This window comes from Phycodurus eques, chromosome 18 (assembly GCF_024500275.1).
Source record: "Phycodurus eques isolate BA_2022a chromosome 18, UOR_Pequ_1.1, whole genome shotgun sequence".
NCBI lineage: Eukaryota > Metazoa > Chordata > Actinopteri > Syngnathiformes > Syngnathidae > Phycodurus > Phycodurus eques.
The window spans coordinates 3,057,457-3,082,198 of record NC_084542.1 but is presented as its reverse complement, the minus strand read 5'-3'; the positions used below and the strand labels follow the sequence as shown (position 1 = coordinate 3,082,198).

General features: G+C 39.2%; 1 protein-coding gene across 2 annotated transcripts in view; it reads left to right on the top strand.

Moving 5' to 3' along the window:
• Positions 1–7,652: 7,652 nt before the first annotated feature.
• The window catches only part of opn5 (opsin 5), a 52,560-nt gene continuing 35,470 nt past the window's right edge, over positions 7,653–24,742 (top strand). Inside the window, exons 1-3 of one of the 2 annotated variants that reach the window (XM_061704601.1) lie at positions 19,933–19,964; positions 20,847–20,961; positions 21,427–21,573. In XM_061704601.1, the coding sequence (XP_061560585.1) occupies positions 21,441–21,573 (133 nt within the window). In that variant the 5' untranslated portion in view covers positions 19,933–19,964; positions 20,847–20,961; positions 21,427–21,440. Of the gene's footprint in view, positions 7,895–19,932; positions 19,965–20,846; positions 20,962–21,426; positions 21,574–24,742 lie in introns of those variants that run through there. The other variant, XM_061704600.1, reaches the window with a different exon arrangement.

Here is a 24,742-nt window from a genome sequence, read left to right as displayed (position 1 = left end):
AATCAAATTGGCACGTGCTGTTCAAGAAAATGGATTGGTTCTTCAGTGACCCTTAACTGAACCTTTGCAGATCTCCATTTAAGGTGTGAAAGGCAGCTGGAGCGCAAAAGGGACCATGAAAGTGAATAGAGTCAAACCCCTCCACCCGTGATGCGCTAGAGGTGAAATGACAGCAAAGAATGCCAAGTGTTGTATTAAAAAAATAGTTCAGTGATGTAACACTTTGCTATCATGACATCTCCCTTGCACTAGTATCAGCTGCTATCACCACTGACTGGTCATAGAGCCGTCAGTTGATGGCTCTATATCATTAAAACCAGTGGCTCCATTTGCTGTAGTCCCCAACAGGCCCAAACTAAATCCTTTAATCCTTTCATGATGATTATCGTATTCATTTTCATTGGATCAGCACTACTGATTTGAATGGTCTCTTTGGAAATTTGATTTAGGGTTCAGTTTTGATAGACAGAGTGATTAAAAAGTAACTCCCTATTTTAAAATACTTATAATTTATTCATGTTGTAATATTTTCCAAAAATTTTTTGTGTAAGAGTGGCCGGCCAGAAGGCCTAATTTAACACCCTGTGACTTTTTTCTGTGGGCTTGATTCAAGGAGCAAGTCTATTCTACCAAACCAACGACTTTAGAAGAACTTGAAGGGGGAATACGAGAGTTCCTTGTGAAATCAGTTAATGTGGTTCCCAGGCGGCTTGAGAAACTGGTGGCTAATGCTGGAGTCCATATCGAATTTTAAATAAAACTCCATGCAATTACTTTCTTCTCATGTTCATTTCTTGTAAGAAATATAGTTCGAAAATAAATTACAAGTACTTAAAAATAGGGAGTTACTTTTCAAATAGCCTGTAATGTATAAATATATCTATTTACCATAGGTTTTGTCCGTGCCATGATGACAAAAGAAATTAAAGAAGCTAAGCTACTGAATCTATGTTGTTAGTTGTAACTGTGTCATGAATAAATGTTTTCTGACACCTTATCATGCATGGGGCTCAATCAAATACGATTACAGTAATGTATTGTGCCTTTGTTTTGTAATTTTTATTGATGTGCTAGTGTCGAATATCAAGATTTGAATTAACTATGCAGATTGGCACTCTTTAAAAAAAAGGGGTTAACTTTGCATGTGGCTGTTGGCTATAGAGACAAATTTTATTCAAGAGGAGACTGAGAACAGCCAGAAACTACTGTGGATTATAATACTGCAGCGTCCAGAACAAATCACAATTTTGCACCTTTTTATAATGACACAAATAAAAACATTTATTTAAAGTAATTCTGTTTGTGTTAATCTGTAAGCGACCATGTCCAAAGTTTGACTTCACCTGATGTATTTTAGATTTCGCTCTAAGCACTGTCCAACCACATCTCATCAAAGATGAATTTTATATAGCTCTGGGTGTTGTGCTCAGTGATCCAGACTAAAAGGACAGAAATACTAGCAAAAGGCAACAGAAAAGAGCAGAAAGCATCCTGAGGTCGTAGCACCAGAGGTGAGAAGAGTAGCCAAATATTGTACTCAAGTTAAGAGTACTGTTACTTTAGAAGAATATAACTCAAGTAAAAGTAAAATGTAGTCATTCAAATACATTACTTGAGTAAGAGTAAGAAAGTACTCAATGAAAAAGAAAGTAAGAAAGTACTCAATTAAGTTAAAAGTTAAAGAGTAACTTGTGAGTAACATGATTTTTGAAATCAGAGTATGAACATCAAATAAGATAAAAAAAATAATAACAATGATATTGGGGAGACGACACACACGTGCCACCATTTAAATTTTTAACTCCCCAAAAACCAACAACACATGCATTGGGCAGATTGATTTTGTGTTCTGTCACTGGCAAGCAGAGATCTTTAATATTCGTATTCTGACATAGAGCGGTAGCAAGAGGTTCATTGAATATTGCAACTGGCATTGGTGAGAGTGGACTTGTCTGGTTCCTCTTTGTAAAGTAAAACTTTGTGATGTAATCCCTTTTTTGGTGACTGTTGCTTTCGGCGAGTTGTATAATGTTACTATCCAATGTATAAATGAGTACTGCAAACAGGAAAGCCTGGTTAACTTTATCGAAAGCTTTCTCTGCGTCAAGTGACCTGATGATTGCATTTAGATTTTTACGCTGTGACATGCTTATTAAATTTAATAGACATCTGACATTATTTGTGGAACTTCTACCTTTAATGAAACCTGTCTGGTCATAGTGGATTATTGACAGGAGTCTCACGATGAGGGCTTTTGCGATAATCTTGATATCTACATTAATCAATGATAAGGGCCGAAAATTACCCAGGAGAGTGGGGTCTTTACCTGACTTTAGTAATAATTTAATTGAAGCTGTGTTCATATGGCTACTTATTTGACCTTTATTATTTATCTCCTTGACTGTTCTGAAAAATAAAGGCGCTCCCTCATCTGGTTCAAAATCAGAATCATTAGAATCAGAATTTAGCTCAAGATAGTCTTCATCTTCAGACACATCCTCCTCTATTTCACTGTCCTGATCAAAGATGACTTCCAGAGCCTTCTGGACTGTCACCCTTTTGCTTCTGTTGCTCATTTTGGAAACTTTGCCTGACAGAGTGTAATGTTGGTAGGACTCCCATGCATAGAATCTTTATATGTTTTGCCCCTCCCCTTTTGAGTGTCCACTGAATGTGGGTGGAGAACATAAATGGTTCCCGTCAAAAGTCATCGCACTTGTGTGTGTGTGTGTGTGTATGTGTGTGTGTGTGTGTGTGTGTGTGTGTGTGTGAAACCCAATGTCAGTCTAAGTCTCACAGTTACAAAGAAAGAAATAGTCAGACATTTCTGACACCCTTTTACCTCCAGTTTGACTGGTGGGTCAAATTGACCCGAACAGTATCTATGTGATATAAACACACACGTGGTTGCAAATATGTGAGATGAACCATTTTCATTTTACATGTTGATTGCACTAATTAAGGCAAGTAGAAGAAGTTTCATCCTGCAAAAATACTTGTATCTATTTTTCCTAGATCTTCAAACCTTAAAACGGGTCAATTTGACCCGTAACATAACAGGAGGGTTAAACTTGTCAGCCAATTCTAGAATTATCATGGGAGGTGACTTTAACCTTACGCTAAATCCCCTAATATAGCACTCAAGTCTAAAAAATAGCAATCAGCCACAATACGACAATATATTAGAGCAGTATATGGACGACTTTGGACTTGTTAAGATATGGCGGCTGGAAAACCATACAAAAAGATCATACACATTTTTCTCATCGATTCACCACTCTTTCTCAAGAATAGATTTATTTCTCTCAAACAATTCGGGAGCTCAAAGAATTACCTCCAAAATACATGCAATCATCATCAGTGACCATGCACCCATTTCTCTCAATCTAAAGATTTTGTCAAATCTGGGACCCCCACCAACATTTTTAAGTAATTATTTCAGTGTAAATAAATTATACTGGGTGATTTTAGCTCCTTTGAATATCTCAGTGATGACCCATCATTTCCCTATTGAAGGACGCGGCTTTTGATTCTTTCGTGAGGAAGGAATGGGATGGGTTTTTGAAATTCAATGACTCCCCAACCATATCCCCATCTCTGCTGTGGGAAACCGTAAAAGCTGTATTGAGAGGTTGAATCGTATCATACTCTTCGTACAAGAAAAAAAAAGAAAAAAAATTCGAAAATGAAATTGAGGAAAAAAATTAAACCCCTTACAGAAGAATACACAATTAATCCAACAGATACGCTTTGAAAACAACTTCAAAGGACAAAACATCACTTAAACATCATCTTATCAAAAAGAAGAGATTTTCTACAACAGTTAATATACACTAACGTTGAGTACAATAATAAATCAGAAAAATTTATTGTGAACCAACTTCAGCGCAATAGCAAAGCAAAGCAAATTTATTACATACACAACTCAATGTACTTTATCTGGTTAAAAGCATTTAAAAACAAAGAAAAAAACAGCTTATAAAAATTTAAAACAATGAGAAAAAAGTACAATTAAAAGAGCGTATAGTGAAATAAATATAATTTAAAAATGTAAATGCTCTAAAAACCATGAGAAAAAAGAAGAGTTTTAAACCTGGACTTAAAATAATTCATACTTGGGGCTGACGTCACTTCTGTTGGCAACTTATTCCATTAGTGTGCAGCATAATAGCTAAATGCTGCTTCACCATGTTTGCGTTGGACTCTGTGCTCCACTATTTGACCTGAGTCTGTTGAACTCAGAGCCCTACTGGGTTTATATTCCATTAGTATTTCTTTCATGAATTCAGTACCTAAACCATTTAGTGATTTATAGACCAGAAGCAGAACTTTAAAATGTATTCTAAAGCTGACTGGGAGCCAGTGTAAAGACTTTAGAATTGGAGTAATATGCTCTGACCTCTTTGTTCTGGTCAGAACCCGGGGTGCAGCATTTTGAATGAGCTGCAGCTGTTTAATGCTCTTTTTTGGGAGTCCAGTCAGAAGACCATTACAATAATCAAGTCTACTTGAGATAAAAGCATGGATGAGCTTCTCCTGGTCTGCTTGACACATGCAAGCCTTCACTCTGGATATGTTATTCAGATGGTAGAAGGCAGTTTTAGTATTGATTTGATATGACTGTTGAAAGTCAGGTCAGAATCTATCAGAACACCAAGGTTACGGACTTGGTCTTTGATTTTTAAAGAGAGTGACTCCAGGTATTTACTAACAGTAATCCTCTTTTCTTTATTGCCAAAAACAATTATCTCAGTTTTGTTGTGGCTTAATTGAAGAAAGTTTTGGCTCATCCAGTTATGTTTTAGACAGTGACACAACACCTCAATTGAACTGTAGTCATCTGGGGACACTGATAGATAATAACTGTTTCATCTGTATAGCTATGATGGTCAAAATGAAAGTTCTGAAGAATTTGACCCAAGGGTAGCATATACAGGCTGAACAGGAGGGGTCCAAGAACTGAGCCTTGAGGGACTCCACAGGTCATTGCCATTTGATGAGATTGAACACTTCCAATGGTTACCAAATAACTCCTTTCCTCCCTGGAGGAAAGGTGCGTTTCTTGTAATAGGAGGAGGTCTGTTTTAAATTTAGTGACATAATCTTTATTATCTTCGATCAAATGCCATCGACATTCCATGACACAAAAGTTAAGTGTGACATATAATGGGTGCGTGTATCATAATTTTAAATATATTTGGTACTATGCATTCTTTGTTGTAGTTGTTTTGACAGTTTTCGGCTAATTCTTTGGTATTGTGTTGACAAATGTTATTTAGAGAGGGTGACAAAGATGCTATATTTAAGTACAGCAAAACCAGGGTACATACAGCAGAAGGATAGCAAAGAAACACTGAACATAGAAAACAAACAGTAGTGACAAGGGGATAATATGGTGTGTGGACTTAGTATAAAAGTGTCAATTTCATTTTTTTTTTAAAAACACCTTGGTTTTGTCATACAAGAGTCAATAAAAGGCCCCTCCGACAGCTACTTTTTTTTAACTCAGTTTTGTATCCACTTGTGAGAGCACACATATTTGTTATGTTGACAGCGTTGGCTTGGGAGCGGAAAGTAAAGGCAGAAATCTTCGCTTAGTAACAAAGATAAGCTAAAGAAATTCAAATGATCTGAATTTTGATTCTCGACAGAAAAAAAACATTTGGCACTCAGGAATCCGTGGACGATTGTAATTCATATTTCACATATTTACTGAGTCACCATAGAGACAACATTTCATCCCAAATTCCAGACATAGTTAATTAGCAAAATATGTCCCCTTTAACTGGATACGAAGTGTCCGAAAAGAACCTAATATTCCTTTTACACAGAGATTGAGTAGATGACCAAATGCGTACACTCTCATTTAGTTACAAATTATTTGAAAACCCCATTTATTGTCTTGACATTCAGGGTGATGTAAAATTTAAAGAAAACAAAATATATTGAAATAGATTTTTTCAATAACCAGCAGTAGGCGTGCCTAATTATAAGTGTTGTTTAAAAATTCATGTTAATATTAGCAGATTTTAAATTTTTTTGAGCGGTTTTATGGTGCTATTTTACAGTTTTCACCCTGTCCTTAGCACAGGGTTTGGATATATGAAGCTCTATCTTTCGACAAAAAAATGCTAAAATGGTGTAACTTTTACCATAAATTCCTGAAAATATATTAGAATTAATGAATTCTCATCATATCTACAAAACATTTCAAATTCTGTCTTTTATTTTTACAAAAATATGTCTGTCCCGCCCGCGACCCTAGTGAGGAGAAGCGGCTCAGAAAATGGAAGGATGGATGGATGTCTGTCCCTTCAAGTTGCTGTCATTACTGGCACATTGACCATTTTCAGATCAATAAAGTTTATTCAAAATCTCATTCTTTAATTCCTTGTGTCATTTTGTCTTGTCACGCAAGCACATGCTAGGGCAGAGAGAAGTCAGACATTTTGATAACTGGAAGAGTAAGTTTTTTTCCTCATTTGTACCCTTAAGTGACACAATATTTTTATTGCATGTCATTACCAAATGACTTGTAGTTTTAATATGTTTAAAGATTTTCCTGTAAAAACTTGATAATCATATAAAAATGTTGTACAGGACTAGCTAGCGAAAAGAAAAATTTAAGCTAACTCTACCAGCATAGCACAGTTAGCTAAAAACTTTGAAATGTCATTACCATCACATGTCATCACATAGTGCAGTGTGGTGGTGATGACAGAAACGGAAATCAAAAGTGCCTGAAATCAAATAAACGCCCATATACATACCATTATTGTTGAAATTATATAAAAATGAGCCATATATTGTCATGGATGATGACTTTGATGTTTGTTCTGCAGAGTTAAGATAAGTTAAGTCGCTAAGCTAAATATGTACTGTCCGAATAGCGCTAATACAGGAGGTTGAGACTCTTGAACATAATAAACTTGTTAATATAATGAATGTGTGTTTAATACTTCCAGGACTGCTTGAATTGTAAACAATGTACAGTTAGAGTGTACATTCCTCAATATATATATATATATATATACACACACACACACACACACACACACAATGCCACCAGAAAGTATTCATGTTTTCCACATTTCATTGTGTTACAAAGCTGTGTCTAAAGCTGATTTGCGTATAGTTTTCTTAAAAAAAAATCTCCAAAAGTAAAAACATATTTTGACACAGTTGTGTAAATTTATGAAAAATGTAAACATTCAAACATAATAGGTACTTAAGTATTGACACCCTTTGCTATGACACTCAGGTGCATCTGTTCAGGGTGTACCCCACCTCTCCCTTAGCCCGAGCGAGAGGCGGGGTACACCCTGAACTGGTCGCTTACCAATCCCAGCGCACGTATAAACAACCATTCGCACTCACATTCACACTTCCTGGCAAATTGAGTCTTCAATTTTTTTTTTTCAGGAAACAACCTTCAGATCCTTTATCCTACAAAATGTATTGGGTGTGACGGGGGTGCTCTTGGTATACCGGGGCGAGCTATCACACCCCGAAAGCGAACATTTATTTTGAATTGGATCGACCGGAAGTCTAGTGCATTTTTTTTCCACACGGCGAAACCGATTTTATATTGGCAGTAATAACAAGGAATTCGCTTAGTTTCCACACACCAACTTGGCGTCTGACACGTGAGAGAGAGTCTGTCGTGAAAAACTGATGCAGCGGAGGGTCAGAGAAGATTCACAGATTCGGCGAGGAGTAGTGGCTGCATCGTGGGACTATTTGACTTTTGCTTTGTTTTTTTTAAATCAAGTACAAGTTCGATTATCTCGTCGAGCACTTTCCCCAAATAGAAACACCTTGTTTTTCTTTTCCACATTTATTGTTTCTAATAGCGACTTAACTCACGACCTGTCTGATGACCGATCATCAAAAGGTGAGTATTACCTCAATTGATGTGCTTTATATATATATATATTTATATTTATATATATGTGTGTATTTATTTGGACTCTTGCTTGGATACAAAAAGTCAGGTCAAGTAAATATTTATCATCTTAATTCCCCAGGCCACTGGGACAAAAAAATCGGAGCGGAGTCCAACTGATTAGTAATTTACCATAGGTATGTGTTCTCCGAATAAATATATTTTACTGTTATTCCAAACCAATTCTTATGATTGTAGTGTGGTGCCTGTGTACAGTATAACCTCAGAAGCCTGGCCTCATTCGACAAAAAGAGATGGAGAGATTATTACAGTAACGTGGAAAATTGAAAACATAATTAAAAAACTAAACAAAAAAAAAAACGAAAATATTTGACTGACCTGGAAAAAACTGTAACAATACAAGCCATTGAAAAACATGTGAGGACTATCCCGTGCTTGCAGTCCCATCTTCCTTGGATTCTATCTACAAACCCAATTCCAATGAAGTTGGGACATTGTGTTAAACATAAATAAAAACAGAATACAATGATTTGCAAATCATGTTCAACCTATATTTAATTGAATACACTACACAGACAAGATATTTAATGTTCAAACTGACAAACTTTATTGTTTTTAGCAAATAATCATTAACTTAGAATATTATGGCTGCAACACGTTCCAAAAAGTTGGGACAGGTGGAAAAAAAGACTGAGAAAGTTGAGGAATGCTCATCAAACACCTGTTTGGAACATCCCACAGGTGAACAGGTTAATTGGGAACAGGTGGGTGCCATGATTGGGTATAAAAGGAGCGTCCCTGAATTGCTCAGTCATTCACAAGCAAAGATGGGGCGATCTTTGTGAAGTGCGTGATAAAATAGTCGAACAGTTAAAGGACAATGTTCCGCAACGTACAATTGCAAGGAATTTAGGGATTTCATCATCTACGGTCCATAATATCATCAAAAGGTTCAGAGAATCTGGAGAAATCACTGCATGTAAGCGGCAAGGACGAAAACCAACATTGACTGCCCGTGACCTTCGATCCCTCAGGCGGCACTGCATCAAAAAATGTCATCAATGTGTAAAGGATATCACCATATGGGCTCAGGAACAATGTCAGTAAATACAGTTCGGCGCTACATCCGTAAGTGCAACTTGAAACTCAACTATGCAAACAAAAGCCATTTATCAACAACACCCAGAAACGCCGCCGGCTTCTCTGGGCCCGAGCTCATCGAAGATGGACTGATACAAATTGGCAAAGTGTTTTTTGGTCCGACGAGTCCACATTTCAAATTGTTTCTGGAAATTGTGGACACATGTCCTCCGGGCCAAAGAGGAAAAGAACCATCTGGACTGTTATGGATGCAAAGTTCAAAAGCCAGCATCTGTGATGGTACTGGGCTGTGTTAGTGCCAATGGCATGGGTAACTTACACATCTGTGAAGGCACCATTAATTCTGAAAGGTACATCAAGGTTTTGGAGAAACATATGCTACCATCCAAGCAACATTTTTTGCATGGACGCCCTTGCTTATTTCAGCAAGACAATGCCAAACCACATTCTGAACGTGTTACTACAGCGTGGCTTCGTAGTAAAAGAGTGCGAGTACTAGACTGGCTTGCCTGTAGTCCAGACCTGTCTCCCATTGAAAATGTGTGGCGCATTATGAAGCGTAAAATACGACAACGGACACCCCGGACTGTTGAACAGCTGAAGCTGTACATCAAGAAAGAATGGGAAAGAATTCCACCTACAAAGCTTCAACAATTAGTGTCCTCAGTTCCCAAACATTTATTGAATGTTGTTAAAAGAAAATGTGATATAACACAGTGGTAAACATGACCCTGTCCCAACTTTTTGGGAACATGTTGCAGCCATAAAATTCTAAGTTAATGCTTATTTGCTAAAAACAATAAAGTTTATCAGTTAGAACATGAAACTATTTTGTCTTTGTAGTGTATTCAATTAAATATAGGTTGAACATGATTTGCAAATTGTTGTATTCTGTTTTTATTTATGTTTAACACAACGTCCCAACTTCATTGGAATTGGGGTTGTACATTAGAAGCTTTCGTGCAGGTCTTTTGGTCGAGCCATTCATTTTCCAACTGCTTGTCCTCATTTGGTCAGTTGACACAGCGCCTATTTGCAGCGTCTTAAAATCTTTTTAAATGTTTTTTTTTTTTAAGCTATCTTGTTTGGCTGCTTTGTCATGGAGTATGCTGGATCTGTATGTGATTTCATACTGGAACAGTTTTGCCTTGCAACAGTAGTGTTTTAAACCCCATCTCTGTGTTATTTGTATTGACAGCATTTACAATGAGTATCCATGTATTAAAAATTCTGTTGGACAGAAGGAGGTTTTGAGAGGGTTGGCAGACAGAGAGAAAATAGAAAACAGAGCTAAACAATAGAAAACAATGACAGCATAACAACAGTACAGGACATTATCATTGTATAGGAGTTGGATTTTACCTATATGTGAACTGGGAAGGCAGCGCTTCACCATATGATGGTTAACAAATAGGACAGGGCAGGACAGAGCAGGGTGGTCCGCCAGTTCCACCTAAGCGCCTTGACAGGCGATTAGGAGGAAGGACACCACCAGTCAATCGCAGGGCAGTTCTTTTTTTTTTCCCAAATAAAACAGATACAGGGAGATTGTTTTACTGGTGTACATCATGCTTTTCATTTGATTATTTTATAGTCATGGCCCAGTGATTTTATAGAAATATTGTCTGTAATCGTGACTTTACCATAGCGTTTGACTATTTGCGCGTTCCGACATATGTACAAATTCTGTTGGACAGAAGGAGGTTTTGAGAGGGTTGGCAGACAGAGAGAAAAGAGAAAACAGAGCTAAAACAATAGAAAACAATGACAGCATAACAACAGTACAGGACATTATCATTGTATAGGAGTTGGATTTTACCTATACGTGAACTGGGAAGGCAGCGCTTCACCATATGATGGTTAACAAATAGGACAGGGCAGGACAGAGCAGGGTGGTCCGCCAGTTCCACCTAAGTGCCTTGACAGGCGATTAGGAGGAGGGACACCACCAGTCAATCGCAGGGCAGTTCTTTTTTTTTTCCCCAAATAAAACAGATACAGGGAGATTGTTTTACTGGTGTACATCATGCTTTTCATTTGATTATTTTATAGTCATGGCCCAGTGATTTTATAGAAATATTGTCTGTAATCGTGACTTTACCATAGTGTTTGACTATTTGCGTGTTCCGACATATGTACAAATTCGGACAGAATGGCTCGCCATCGTAAGCCGAGAACCCCCTGCAGTCTCTATGTTATTGGCATTTAGCACTGATAAAATGACATTTGCAAATTAATTGAGACTGTGACTTGATCCCCTGAAGTAAATTAAATCTGCCATTTTTTAGTGAAAGGCATGCATAGAAGGAGATGAAATATTCCATCTTGTATCCTAACCGGAGAAAAAAAAAGAAACGATTCCTGACAAAGTCTGTCGATTACTTTTCTCATGTCACTGAGAAGCAAAGAAGAGGAATGCTTGCAATGAGTGTAAATAATGTTTATAAAAATTGCATAATTTTGATCAATGAAGAATGAATGTTTTGACTCTGAAAGGAAACTTTAAGTTACTGAAGGACGAATAACAACGTGCTAGATGAAAGAATGCTGATCTGACAAAAGCATTCCCTATGACTGGTGGTTTTGTACCAATACCCTATATCAGACATGCCCAAAGTCCGGCCCCCGGGCCAAATCCGGCCCGTGCTCATATTTCCACTGGCCCGAAACCTCTGTCATAAAACCAATAATATGTGGCCCGGCAGTACAAAATACACGCGCAATTTTATATTTCACCACAGGAGGGCAGTAAACTTGTGGCTGAACTCTCGCGGGGCCGTTTTGCGCATGATCTGTTTTTTGCCCATTTCTAAAATGGCAACGAGAAGTAAGAAAAGGAAAGTTGATAGCGAGGGCCGACGTTTCCAGGACAAATGGAAGTCTGAATATTTTTTCACTGAGTTTAGAAACAACTGCGTCTGCCTAATTTGCCAAGAGACTGTGGCTGTGTTCAAGGAGTTCAATATAAAGAGGCACTACCAGACGGAACATGCTAATTACAACAAGCTAACTGGGAATGAACGCAGTGAAATATTGAAGCAACTGGAAACTGGTTTAACGGCACAGCAACACTTTTTCACAAGAGCCAGTGAGTCGAATGAAAATGCAACAAAGGCAAGCTATGAGGTGGCAACGCTGATTGCCAAGCACTGCAAACCTTTTACTGAGGGTGAATTTATTAAAGACTGTGTGATGAAAATGGTGGAGAACATTTGTCCTGAGAAAAAGCAACAGTTCACCAATGTTTTCCTGGCTCGTAGCACTGTGTCACGAAGGATCGAAGAAGTTTCTTCTGATATTAAGAGACAGTTGGACGCAAAAGGAGTGGAGTTTGAATTTTTTTCGTTAGCCTGTGACGAAAGCACAGATGCATCCGACAGCGCTCAGTTACTGATTTTTTTTAAAGGAGTGGACAGTGAAATGAACCTGTGTGAAGAGCTCCAGAGCCTTAAGGACCAAACAAGAGGGAAAGATTTATTTGCTTTTGTTTGTTCCGCCGTAGGTGACATAAAATTACAGTGGAATAAAATCACGGGGATTATTACGGATGGCGCACCTGCCATGGTTGGCGAGCACAGTGGATTATCAACCCTAGTGTGTAACAAAGTAAGCGAAGAAGGAGGTAAAGCTATAAAACTTTATTGTATTATTCACCAACAAGTTCTATGTGCCAAACATCTGAAATATGATCACGTTATGAAACCGGTGATGAAGGCTATTAATTATATTCGCTCCAAAACATTGTGCCACCGCCAGTTTCAACAATTTCTATTGGATATCCACGCTGAATACGGAGATTTTGTGTATCACATTAATGTAAGATGGCTCAGTCGGGGGTCTACACTGCAGCGTTTCTACTCACTCAAAGAGGAAATTGGACAATTCTTGGCAAAAAAGGGACAACCGATGCCAGAACTAACCAATCCTGTTTGGCTGTCTGATTTTGGATTTTTAGTTGACATAACCCGACATCTTAACACCCTGAACATGAGCCTTCAGGAGCAAAATGCATTGATAAACCAACTGTATTCACATATTAAAGCCTTTCGGACCAAGCTGCACCTTTTCATAACCCACCTGTAACAAACGCAGCCCAATACCACACATTTCCAATCTCTGCAAGAAATAATGACTTGTTTTCCAGCGCACAATATCAGTGCGCAAACGAGGAGGTATGCCGCAAACATCTCATCTCAGACTGAGGAGTTTCAACAGCGTTTTAGGGATTTTGCAACTATTGAAAAGGAGATCACGCTTTTTTCTTCGCCCGTTTCCGTGAATCTCAGTGACGTTCCAGCCCACCTGCAGTTGGAGCTCATTGAGCTGCAGTGTGACACGGAGTGTCGCAGCCGGTACCAACAACTCCCTCTTGTCAACTTTTACCAGCAGCTGGATAAAGACAGGTTCCAAGAGATTCGTACATTTGCTAAGAAAATGTTGAGCTTGTTTGGCTCGACATACTTGTGTGAGAAGACCTTCTCAGTCATGAACATGAATAAGAACCGCGTGAGGACAAGACTAAGTGACTCCCACCTGCGTGACATCTTGCACATTAAAACCACCGCTTTTGAGCCAGACCTGCCCCATTTACTGCAGTCGAGATCTCAGTGTCACCCTTCACATTATTGCAAACATGTTGTTTGTTGATTCTGATGAATAAAGTTTGAGTTTGAGTCAAATTTCATAAAAATACTTTATTTTGCATTTCATTAATTTTTATTTGAACCTTCATTTATCCAGGTCAGGCAGTTATCAGATCTACCTGGCAGCAGACAGCATAGTAAAACAAAGTAAAATAAATACAAAAAAGCATTCCCCTCGTCCGTAGCATGTAAAATTAATGCTGGCCCGCATGACAATTTTTTTACGTCAATGTGGCCCCTGAGCCAAAAAGTTTGGGGACCCCTGCCCTTTATGAACCAGTAGCACGATAAGTGAATGTAACTAGGCTTGTCACGATATAATTTTTATCGACACCCCATTAATTCATGTATTCATTTATTTATACTACTAAAATGCATTTAATTCTCATTTACTGTAAGAGGACTGGACTTCTATCCTTAAACTGCATCCACTGGTGGTAAGAGTATGATATAAACTCTGCAGAATTTGCGACAACAAAACCAGCCTTTGCTAAATGGTTAGCATTCGTGATCAGCATTAGCGCACTAGCAATTACCATTTCATGAAAACAAAAAAAAACAAAAAAAACCCTAACGCTAACTACCATTCAGGTCACTTATATATCATGTTATATGTATATTACGCATCTAATGGTGTCGGAAACAACATTTCCAGACGCTCCTTTTTTTTTTTTTTTTTTTTTTTTTCAATGGTCCAACAGTGTATCCGTCTGCAACAAATGTCCGTGCGGTAAACATGGACCGTGGCTAAATGATTCCGGGCGGTGCAAGTGTGCTTTTATTAATATTTGTTATTGCCTCGAGACAGAAATGTTTGCGTCGTCACAATTTTTGTGGTCGACTTAGCCGAGTTAAATGATTTTCTTTCACAGCCCTAAACGTAACCTAGCTGACACACAGCAGAAAACCTCGACTATTAGCTTTAAGGATTTCTCCATGCTTCCTCCTTTTTTTCTTCTTCAGCATGACTGTGCCCTAGTTTATAAAGCATGATCCATAAACGCATGCTTGGATGAGTTTGGCTTGGAATTACTCTACTGTCGAGGTGCTCTTGAGCAACGCGTTGTGAGACTCAGCTCAGGGGCACAGTTACCTTTTGGACACTGCATCACTCTGACATCGCTCCTTACATGCCACTATGATTATGGTCGTGTTCTCTGTGTGGTGTGCAATGATAAAATATACAGGAGATTGTCAACTGCATTTCACTTGATAAAATAGGTAAAATAAGACAGAAAAAGAAGTTTTATTATCTTGTGAAAAAGTATTTTTCCATCAGATGGTTTACCTTTTGGAGTGGTGAAAGATTGATACTTATCAGTAAGTCGTCATTAACAGTTGCGAGTCATGTATGTATGTATTTTTCTATGCACTGTATTTATGTTTGTATGTACTGCATTTATGTGTGTTTTTAATGCATGTACATTTTAAATTCCCACATAGACATGATGCAGCTGTCAGCTTCGTGGCCACCATCCTGGTCTAAACAACTTTCTATACAATTAATAGTAAATAGTAGTTTTAAGTAACAGTGTAACATTGGTTTAACTTTGTTAACTATCAAAAGTATAAGCCGCCATTAAGCTCTGTAATAGTCACTTGCGGAAAATGAAATACTCTTCACTTTGATGATGAAATTAGGAGGCCAATCAAAAGTCTTCGTCTCATTTTTTTAACACATTAAAGATACCACTTTTTAAGTGAAAAGCATAGAGCAGCTAGCCAGTTGGCAAACTCAAGGCAGTCAAACTCAATGCAGATGGATCCGACTTTGCGACCTTAATTGTTTAAATGTCAAAGATTCAAATGTAAATGATAAATGAACATAGGTGGACATTGCAAGACATATTGCAATCCACATGGATTCTTATTTTCAGTCACAAACAGCTCGAGCATGATATCAGCTTCTTCTGTGTGTTGTAAGGTAACACATTCTGTCAATAGCAAAGCCAGTGCTTTCTTGCCCAGTTAACAAATAAAGATTTGGTAAAATCCCCTGGTACTGTGAATAGGTTACAATAATAATAATAATAATTTAAAAAAACACATAACACTTATGAACTTTCCAATATTTTTTTTATTTTTTTATTTTTTTATTTTTTTTTTTCGCCGTTGTGCGTCTCGCTACCGTGGTGGTCCCCTGCTTCTCTACAGTGTGGTTCACCGAGATGTCGAAAGTGAGCGAAAGTGAGCGGCACCGAGTCCATGTTGGTGATGTGGTTGGGCTGGAGGTGTTTGTCGGCAATCTTTTTACTGCAGTAGGAGCGGAAGATGGCCATCTTTTCCTTGTAATCCGCCAGACGTTGCTGCGCCACTGTCGTCCTTGCCCGGATGGATAGATGGCGAAAGCACCAAGACGGACCTCCTTGAAAATGTTAGAATTTCATTTATTCTGCAAGCGTTATTGCCCTCAGTCGAATGGTGACTGTAGAGACCCTTCTCCCGGCTGTTCTTTGATCATTAATCCATTGCTCGAGTTGGTCTTCCAACTCAGGCCACCTCGCCTTGTTTCGCCAGAAACAAGGCGAGGTGGCCTGCTTTGTCTTCTTACTCAGCTTTGTCTTCTTGTCTTGGCGAAGCTCGTTTTCCTGCTTCCTCCACTTGCGAACCATGGATTCGTTGAGCTTGAATTCTCTCACGGTTGCTCAATTCCCATTTTCCTCCGCGTAACTGACAGCTTCCAGTTTAAACTGTGCTTCGTAAGCATGTCTATTCATAGTAGTTGCCATTTTTGGGGGTCCTTAGCCAAACCGATGTTGTTTTGCACAATGCGCATACCGGCGCTATATACCTACTTTTGGCGTGCCTTTAGCGTCCTCCTTCACGCTCACCCTTCCCCCTTTACGTCCACATGCTGTACTCAGTTACGTCCGCCTTTCCTCTATATAAGCAGCGTGTCAGCAGGAAATGCTCCCAGTTAGTCAAATGGAGCGCTCATCACTCAACAACATTTCGGAGAAAATGTAAGACTTTTAATGCGCCTTATGGTCGTGAAAATACGGTACATGCAATGATTTGTTGAGGTCGTCAATTCCAACTGTTGTGACTCAGACCCAGTTGCCAAAACCCTCACCCGCCCCACCAACAACTTGATAAACTGCATGCCCCCCTGCAGCCCTGCTGTGTGAGACAACCACTAAAAGACGCCTGCTGCACCTTAACCTAATGAGCAACTTCCCGTCAAATGTTGATTCCCATCTTCAAAAGACTTTCCTTCTTTTGAAGATAGCGACCAAAAAATTGGGGGGGACCATCTCTCCAAGAAGACCAAGCTGGGGCAGATCGACAACGGAACGCAAATACAGCAATTAACTATTTGCTGAATATTAAAACATGCACGCAAGGCCCAGCCAAACGCCCAAAAGGAACAATTGCTGGGACATGGGTGCCACCCACTACCGTTTGAGTTACTGCAAGGTGGACTTCCATTCAGGGTTTTGTTGTGATATTTCACAAACTCTGCAGAAATATTCCAAATGTATGCCTTGATGTCTGTGTCAGTGTGTCAACTTTACAGATGCAGCTGCGAGATTTAACAAAGCTAAACTCAACCACGAACTCCCTAAATACAAGCAGCACATCGACTGTCCTACCAGGGAAAATAGCATTTTGGACCACTGCTATACTATGCTAAAAAACGCATACCGTGCCAAACGTCGTGCAGCACTGGGCTTGTCTGATCACTGCTTAATTCACTTAATACCGGCGTACAGGCAAGAACTTAAATGCGCGAAGCCTACAGTGAAAACAGTGAAAAAGTGGACCAATGAAGCAAAGATGGAACTTCAAAGCTGTTTAGACTGCACAGACTGGAGTGGCTTTAAAATTCAGCTGGCAGCCTGGATGAATATACGGACACTGTCACATGCTATATCAGTTTCTCTGAAGATGTGTGTCTCCCAAGAAAGTCATTTCGCACATTCAACAAGCCGTGGTTCACTGCCAATCTTAAGCAGCTTCACCAAGCTAAGGAGGACGCATATCAAAGCGGGGACAGGGCCCTGTATAATCGAGCTAAAAACCAGCTAACTAAAGAAATTAACATTGCAAAGAGGAACTATGCAGCAAAGTTGGAAAAACGGTTTAGCGCTAACGACTCTAAATCAGTCTGGCATACATTCCAATCGCTGACAAATTACAAGCGACGATCCCCCCAAGCTGAGAACAATAGCACACTAGCCAACGACTTGAATACCTTCTCCTGCAGATTTGAAAAGGACACTTTCACAGCCCACACCCACCCAGCCGCACCACCGAACACAATCACACCTCTGACTTCTACGTTAAACATCCACGAACAGGATGTGAGATGTGCTCTTTTCTCTCTACACGAACGACTGCACCTCAACGCACCCGGCTGTCAAATTCCTGAAGTTTGCAGATGACACCACTGTCATTGGCCTCATCACGGACGGTGACGAGTCTGCATATTGACAGGAATTGGAGCGGCTGGAGCTGTGGGGCGGCCGACACAACCTGGAGCTGAACACGCTCAAGACTGTAGAGATGATCGTGGACCACAGATGCCCCTCATGCTGTCCAGCTGCCTTGTGTGAAACCGTCGAGACCTTCAAGTTCCTGGGAATTACAGTCTCTCAGGACCTGAAGTGGGCAATCAACATCAACTCCGTCCTCAAAAAGGCCCAGCAAAGGATGTACTTCCTGCGGCTTCTGAGTAAGCACGGCCTACCTCTGGAGCTGCTGAGGCAGTTCTACACAGCGGTCATCGAATCAGTCCTGTGTTCTTCCATCACAGTCTGGTTTGGTGCTGCTACAAAAAAGGACAAACTGCGACTGCAACGGACAATTAAAACTGCTGAAAGGATTGTCGGTACGCCCCTACCCACCCTTGAGGACTTGCACGCTGCCAGAAGTAAGACAAGAGCGTGCAAAATCCTCTCGGACCCTCCACATCCCGGTCACCAGCTCTTCCAGCTCCTTCCCTCAGGTAGGCGCTACCGATCAATGCAGACTAGAACTAGTAGACATTCCAACAGCTTCTTCCCTCTTGCAATCAACTTCTTAAACACCTAACCTACAATTCCATTGCAAATGTTTTGTCTTTTTGTCTTGAGTTTGTTGTCACATTACAGTCAGGCCAATTATATATTACTCGTGCACTCACTGTAGTAGTCTCACCACGCTGCACTATTTGCATATATGTTGTTTACCAATACTGGCCACTCATGCCAGAGTAGCATCTGCTCCATTTGCACACTGACTGAGGAGTATCTGCAACATTTGCACAATCAACATTGTCCCAGACTATCGTACTACTCACTTGAAGTCACCGGGCCCTTTGCACAATGGTCATTGCACCGGACTATTGCAATATTAGTCATTCAAACTGCTCTAAGTGCTGGTGGACTCTGCATCTTTTTGCACAATTGTCAAAAAAATAAAAATAAAAATAAATAATCAATGTACCGGCATTACCAGATAACTAGCAACCCTTTCTTGCTCAGTGACTGTTTTTTTCAATGTCTTTGTCTCAAAAGTGTTCTCTGTCAATTGACTGTCTGTTGTCGTACTTTACCGGAGACAAATTTCTTGTGTGTTTTTTGAACATACTTGGCAAATAAAGATGATTCTGATTCTGATTTTGAGAACTGTTTGTCTTGATTTAAAGCCCAACAGCATGAAGTGTTTAATTGCACCATAAGCTGTTGATTTGCCAAGACTGAAGTTGAAACAATCAATCTATATGCTTGATCTAGGAATAAGAGTACAAAGTTGGGAGTATTTTATATTAAGATATGATTTTTACACCATTCTTATGGCTAATTTGCAGACTGAAATTCAAGTCGATGGGCGTGGTCTTTCCTCCGTCCTCTTGGACATGCTTCCGGGGTATTTAACCTGTGACTCCCACCTCTGTCTTCTCTTTTGTTTTTTCCTCTGGCTTGCTTTGGGTGACCTCAGCACGACTCGGCCGTGCCGCCGCCCCTCCCCCTCCCCTTTCTTTTGTTCAAACACGCGCCTCAGTAAACGTGAGCCTTGGGGATGGAGACCCGGCTTCCTAGCCTCTGTGGATCACCACTGCTGAGCATCCAGAACAGTTGCTGCTGAGGTACCAGATACGCTCCCAGCCAAATGTGAGTTCTCTGAACTTGCTAACGGATCCTGAAAACCGGCAGGGGGAGAGACGGTTATGTCTTCCCAACCAAGCGTGACAAACAACTTCCCTTTTCCTCCTCCCGCCTGTTTTTGTTTTATTTTTTCGCATCCTTTTTCTTCTTCCACCAAACCTGCTTTGTTGTCCTCCTAAGATGTCCGGAGAAAGACCATCCCCACCGACCAACTGATCTACGGTCGTGAGTACAGCACAACAAGCGTTACTAGAATGTACAATATTAGTGCCTAATAATTTTTGGTAAATTAATAGCTTCACACAAAATCCTAACTTTGGTCTCTCTATCTCTCACTCGTTCGGACTCAACGCATTAAACGCTCACGTTTTCAACTTTAGTCCAGCAACACACGATGTTTTATTTCCCTTTTCGTACCCCTATTTTTCTTTCTTCCACCATTATTAGTGTTATTTTCTTTCTGTAGTGAGACCCCTTTTTGTGTTTCCCGATAGATCCCTTGTAGATATTAAATATTATTATAAAATTCCACTCCTTGTTGTGTTTTGAGTTTAATAATGAAGCTTCTGTAATCTAGGATTCGTGTTTCATAAAATGTAGCAACCTTTTGATTATGAGACTGATAAAAGGTTTGTCCTTGCTTTTCCTACATTTTATACATATCAAAAGTGACGTGATCCCCTTTACGAGAGAAAATGTGTTTGATTTTAACGGTAAAAATGTAAATTGAACTAACCCGGAAATGAACGCAGGCGTTCAACTTTGACAAATTTATTTCTTAAATAAATTATGTTTTATCCAAACGCCAATATATGCTACACCGACCTACATATTGGTTACTGATCTTCTAACACCAAGAAGAAGAAAGGCCTGCATATAATTAGATAAGCAACCTTGTATTAGTCAAATGTAGTTGTGGTAAATTTAGTTGCTTGGACATGATTTGAAAAGGCACACAGTTCTATATACTGTAAGTTCCCACAGATGACAGTACATGTCAGAGCACAAACCAAGCATGAAGTCAAATGAATTATCTATAGACCACAGGATTGTCTCGAGGCACAGATCTGGGGAAGTGTACAGGAAAAAAAGTCTGCTCCTTTCTAGGTCTCAATGAACACAGTGGCCGCCATCATCTATAAATAAAAAAGAACAAACATCCTGGAGCGGTGCTTTCACAAGACAACAGCCCTGCGCACACAGCCAAGATATCAATGAAGTGGTAAAGCATTAACAAAGATTTCATTATGCGGCATTACGTGTAGAATTTTGAGGAAAGCGGTTAATTCCATCTTGGAATAACGCTGTAACAGAAAAGAAATTGGAGAAAGTGAAGTGCTTTGAGATGTGTACACATGTGATCAGACATCACACAGTAAATGTGTGGCCCACACAGTGTTCATCCATTTAAAGATTTGCTTATGAGATATGTGCAATGAACACACTATTTGATTAAATGTAAAACAAACAGGGTCAAGGCAGCTTATCTTCATCGGAATGAGCTTGGACAGATGTTTTGAATGAGAGAAGAAATATATTTATACATTAAAATACTTGAAACCATTTCTCAAGTATTTCATGCATGCACATGCAACATGTTTGTTTACCTGATCCCTGTTATGTGGCTTTTTTTTTTTAAATTCAGATAAGCAGTCGAATAACTTCAGCCTTTCCTTCCTCTTCACAGAAATTGACCGACTGATGGCAGTGATGACGAATGAGACGTGGCCACATCCATCATATGTGCCCCATTTTCTCCTCCATGGTGATCCTTTTGCTTCAAGACTCTCGAAAGAGGCAGACATTGTTGCAGCTTTTTACATCTGCATTATTGGTCAGTTTCTTATTGTTTATTATTACTGATATTATTTTTCTTGATTTCTTTCATTTGATGTACTATATACAAAATCTGACAGTTTGGGCTTACTGTGAACCAAAAAATACAGTAATATGCAGCAGAGGGTTGGAACGCGGGCCAATCAAAAGGAGTCGTGACAGCCGCACGGGACTCATGTTAACATTACAGACTACGAAAAAAAACAAAAACGGTTTACCATGCAGCATATTTTTGTCACTGCCCACAGGTGTTTTTTTTAAGTCCACTCCTGGTTTGACAAAACACCTTGTGGTAATTTGCAGATTTTTTTTACTGTTGTTTTGGCTATTCATACGGCAACATTAGCACTATTTTATGGTCACAAGTAACTGTAAAACATGCACCTTCTCTGGTATGTTCTGTGCTCTCTCTCTCTCTCTCTCTCTCTCTCTCTCTCTCTCTCTCTCTCTCTCTCTCTCTATGTCTCTCTTTCTCTCTCTCTCACTCTCTCTCTGACACACACACACACACACACACACCATCAATAAGTCTGGTCAGCAAACAGCTTCTTCATTCAGTTATTTTATTGGATAAGCAGTATTGCAACATACATTACTCGTGCACTCACTGTAGTAGTCTCGCCACGCTGCACTATTTGCATATCTGTTGTTGACCAATACTGGCCACTCATGCCAGAGTAGCATCTGCTCCATTTGCACACTGACTGAGGTGTATCTGCTGCATTTGCACAATCAACATTGTCCCAGATTATCGCACAACTCGCCCCTTTAAACTGCATACACTCCTTGAAGTCTCGGCGCCCTTTGCGCAATGGTCATTGCACCGGAATATTGCAATATTAGTCTTTCGAACTGCTCAAAGTGCTAGAGGACTCTGCATCTTTTTGCGCAATTGTCAAAAAAAAATACAATAAAATAATGTACCGGCATTACCAGATAACTAGCAACCCTTTATTGCTCAGTGACTGTTTTTTGTCAATGTCTTTATGTCTCAAAAGTGTTCTCTGTCAATTGACTGTCTGTTGTCGTACTCGAGCGGCTCCAACTACCGGAGACAAATTCTTTGTGTGTTTTTTGGACATACTTGGCAAATAAAAATGATTCTGATTCTGATAAAGCAAATAATGTTTAATGTGGATAAAGCAAATAATATGCATGTGTTATTTTTTTCCATTTCTTGTAGCTGAATTTGCCTCTTTGTTATTTTACAAAGATTTAATTTTATCAAGATTTTATTTATGATGTTTTATATTAAGTGATATTGTTCAGCAATAGGCGGCACGGTGGGCGACTGGTTAGAGCGTCAGGCTCACAGTTCTGAGGAGCGGGGTTCAATCCCCGGTCCCGCCTGTGTGGAGTTTGCATGTTCTCCCCGTGCCTGCGTGGGTTTTCTCCGGGCACTCCGGTTTCCTCCCACATCCCAAAAACATGCATGAATTGGAGACTCTAAATTGCCCGTAGGTGTGAATGTGAGTGTGAATGGTTGTTTGTTTGTATGTATGTGCCCTGCGATTGGCTGGCAACCAGTTCGGGGTGTTCAGTTGGGATAGGCTCCAGCACGCCCGCGACCCTAGTGAGTAGAAGTGGCTCAGAAAATGGCTGGATGGATGTTCATCAATATCTGAATTTGCACATTCATATTTTATATAGTTATTTTATTTGCCGTTCATGCTCTGATTTAAAAAAACAAATCAGAAGTTACTCACTAGTTATTCAGTACTTGAGTAGCTTTATTTGGAGGACAACTTTTTACTTTTACTTGTGTCATATTATTCTAAAGTCCCTTTAACAGTACTCTTACTTGAGTACAATATTTGGCTACTCTACCCACCTCTGGTTATATGGAAGCAAATACAGGTGTATATGAGGTGTGTCAGAAAAGTTAACTTTTGATTACTATACACTATTAGACATTTCATAGGGTTTAGAATCTACAATAACATACTGGCAACTGTTGCCAATATGTTATGTACTGCAAAAAAAAAAAAAAAAAAAAAAAAAAAAACACTTTAACAAGTGTGTGGTGAGTAGTCTGAATTAGATTCTGGAGTCTTGCACCACTTGATACATTGTCCTCATATGCCAGCTGTAAATCCTTATTAGTTCAGTACTAGTTGTACATTATACACAGTACATTATTAGTCCAGTTCTAGTTGATTAGTTAAACCTGAACCAATCAATCTGAATTATAATATTTTATTGCATGTGTCTCTTGTTATATACGTTTACACCGAAATGCTTGAACACTGTGGAGCCATGAATATTACAATCCATGCTGGGAACATATAAACTGAGACATTGTTGTGAATTCTACAGTTACTACAGTTATTTACCACATACCATGCATTAAAGTACTTTAAAGTGATTTTATTTTAATTAAATATAGTTTCCACTGCATCATGGGATTTTGGTTGACATTACACACGATGAACAGAGAGTTACAATATATTTTTTTTAAATCAATGTTTTATTTATTGTGGTGCTGATGAGTCACATTAGGAAAATTTGAACTATTTTGGCTTGCAGAAGAAGTCGGTCAAATTGAATAATCATAAGAAAGCTCATATTTGCATCTAATGCAGTTGATAGTGTTAGCTCAGCATACAGGTGAACTGACCGGGATGTCACTCTATTGCACACAACCCACAGTCAGGGTTTCATGAAAACTAAGTGCAACATAAAGGCAATGCAAGAGTTAAAGCAGACAAAAATGCAACAAACTAAGGGTAACATAAACACATATTTAATGATGTTACGTTAATCCTGATCGTTCATGAACATTATTCCTTAACGTATTTATTACTGCAACAGTTCCTAATTTCATGGTGCAATGAATACAGGGAGCCATAAGGTTTCTGTTACCAAATACAGTAACTCTGTGTGATGTCTACCAAAATCCCATGATGCAGTGGAAACTGTAGGCAATTACTGTACAATGACTTTAAAGTATTTAACTGTATGGTATGTGGTAAATAACTCTAGAAATTACAGGAATGTCTAACACTAGTGTAGCACTATTTGCCACTCATCACTTAGCATTCGCCAACTCTCTTTACATTCGGCTTCAGTCCCAAGAGCAAGTAACCCAGCCATCCTAGCTCCTTTAGCTCCAAAAAAAAAAAAAAAAAAACTGTCACTCACAAAGCATAAACAATAACCCTTGTATG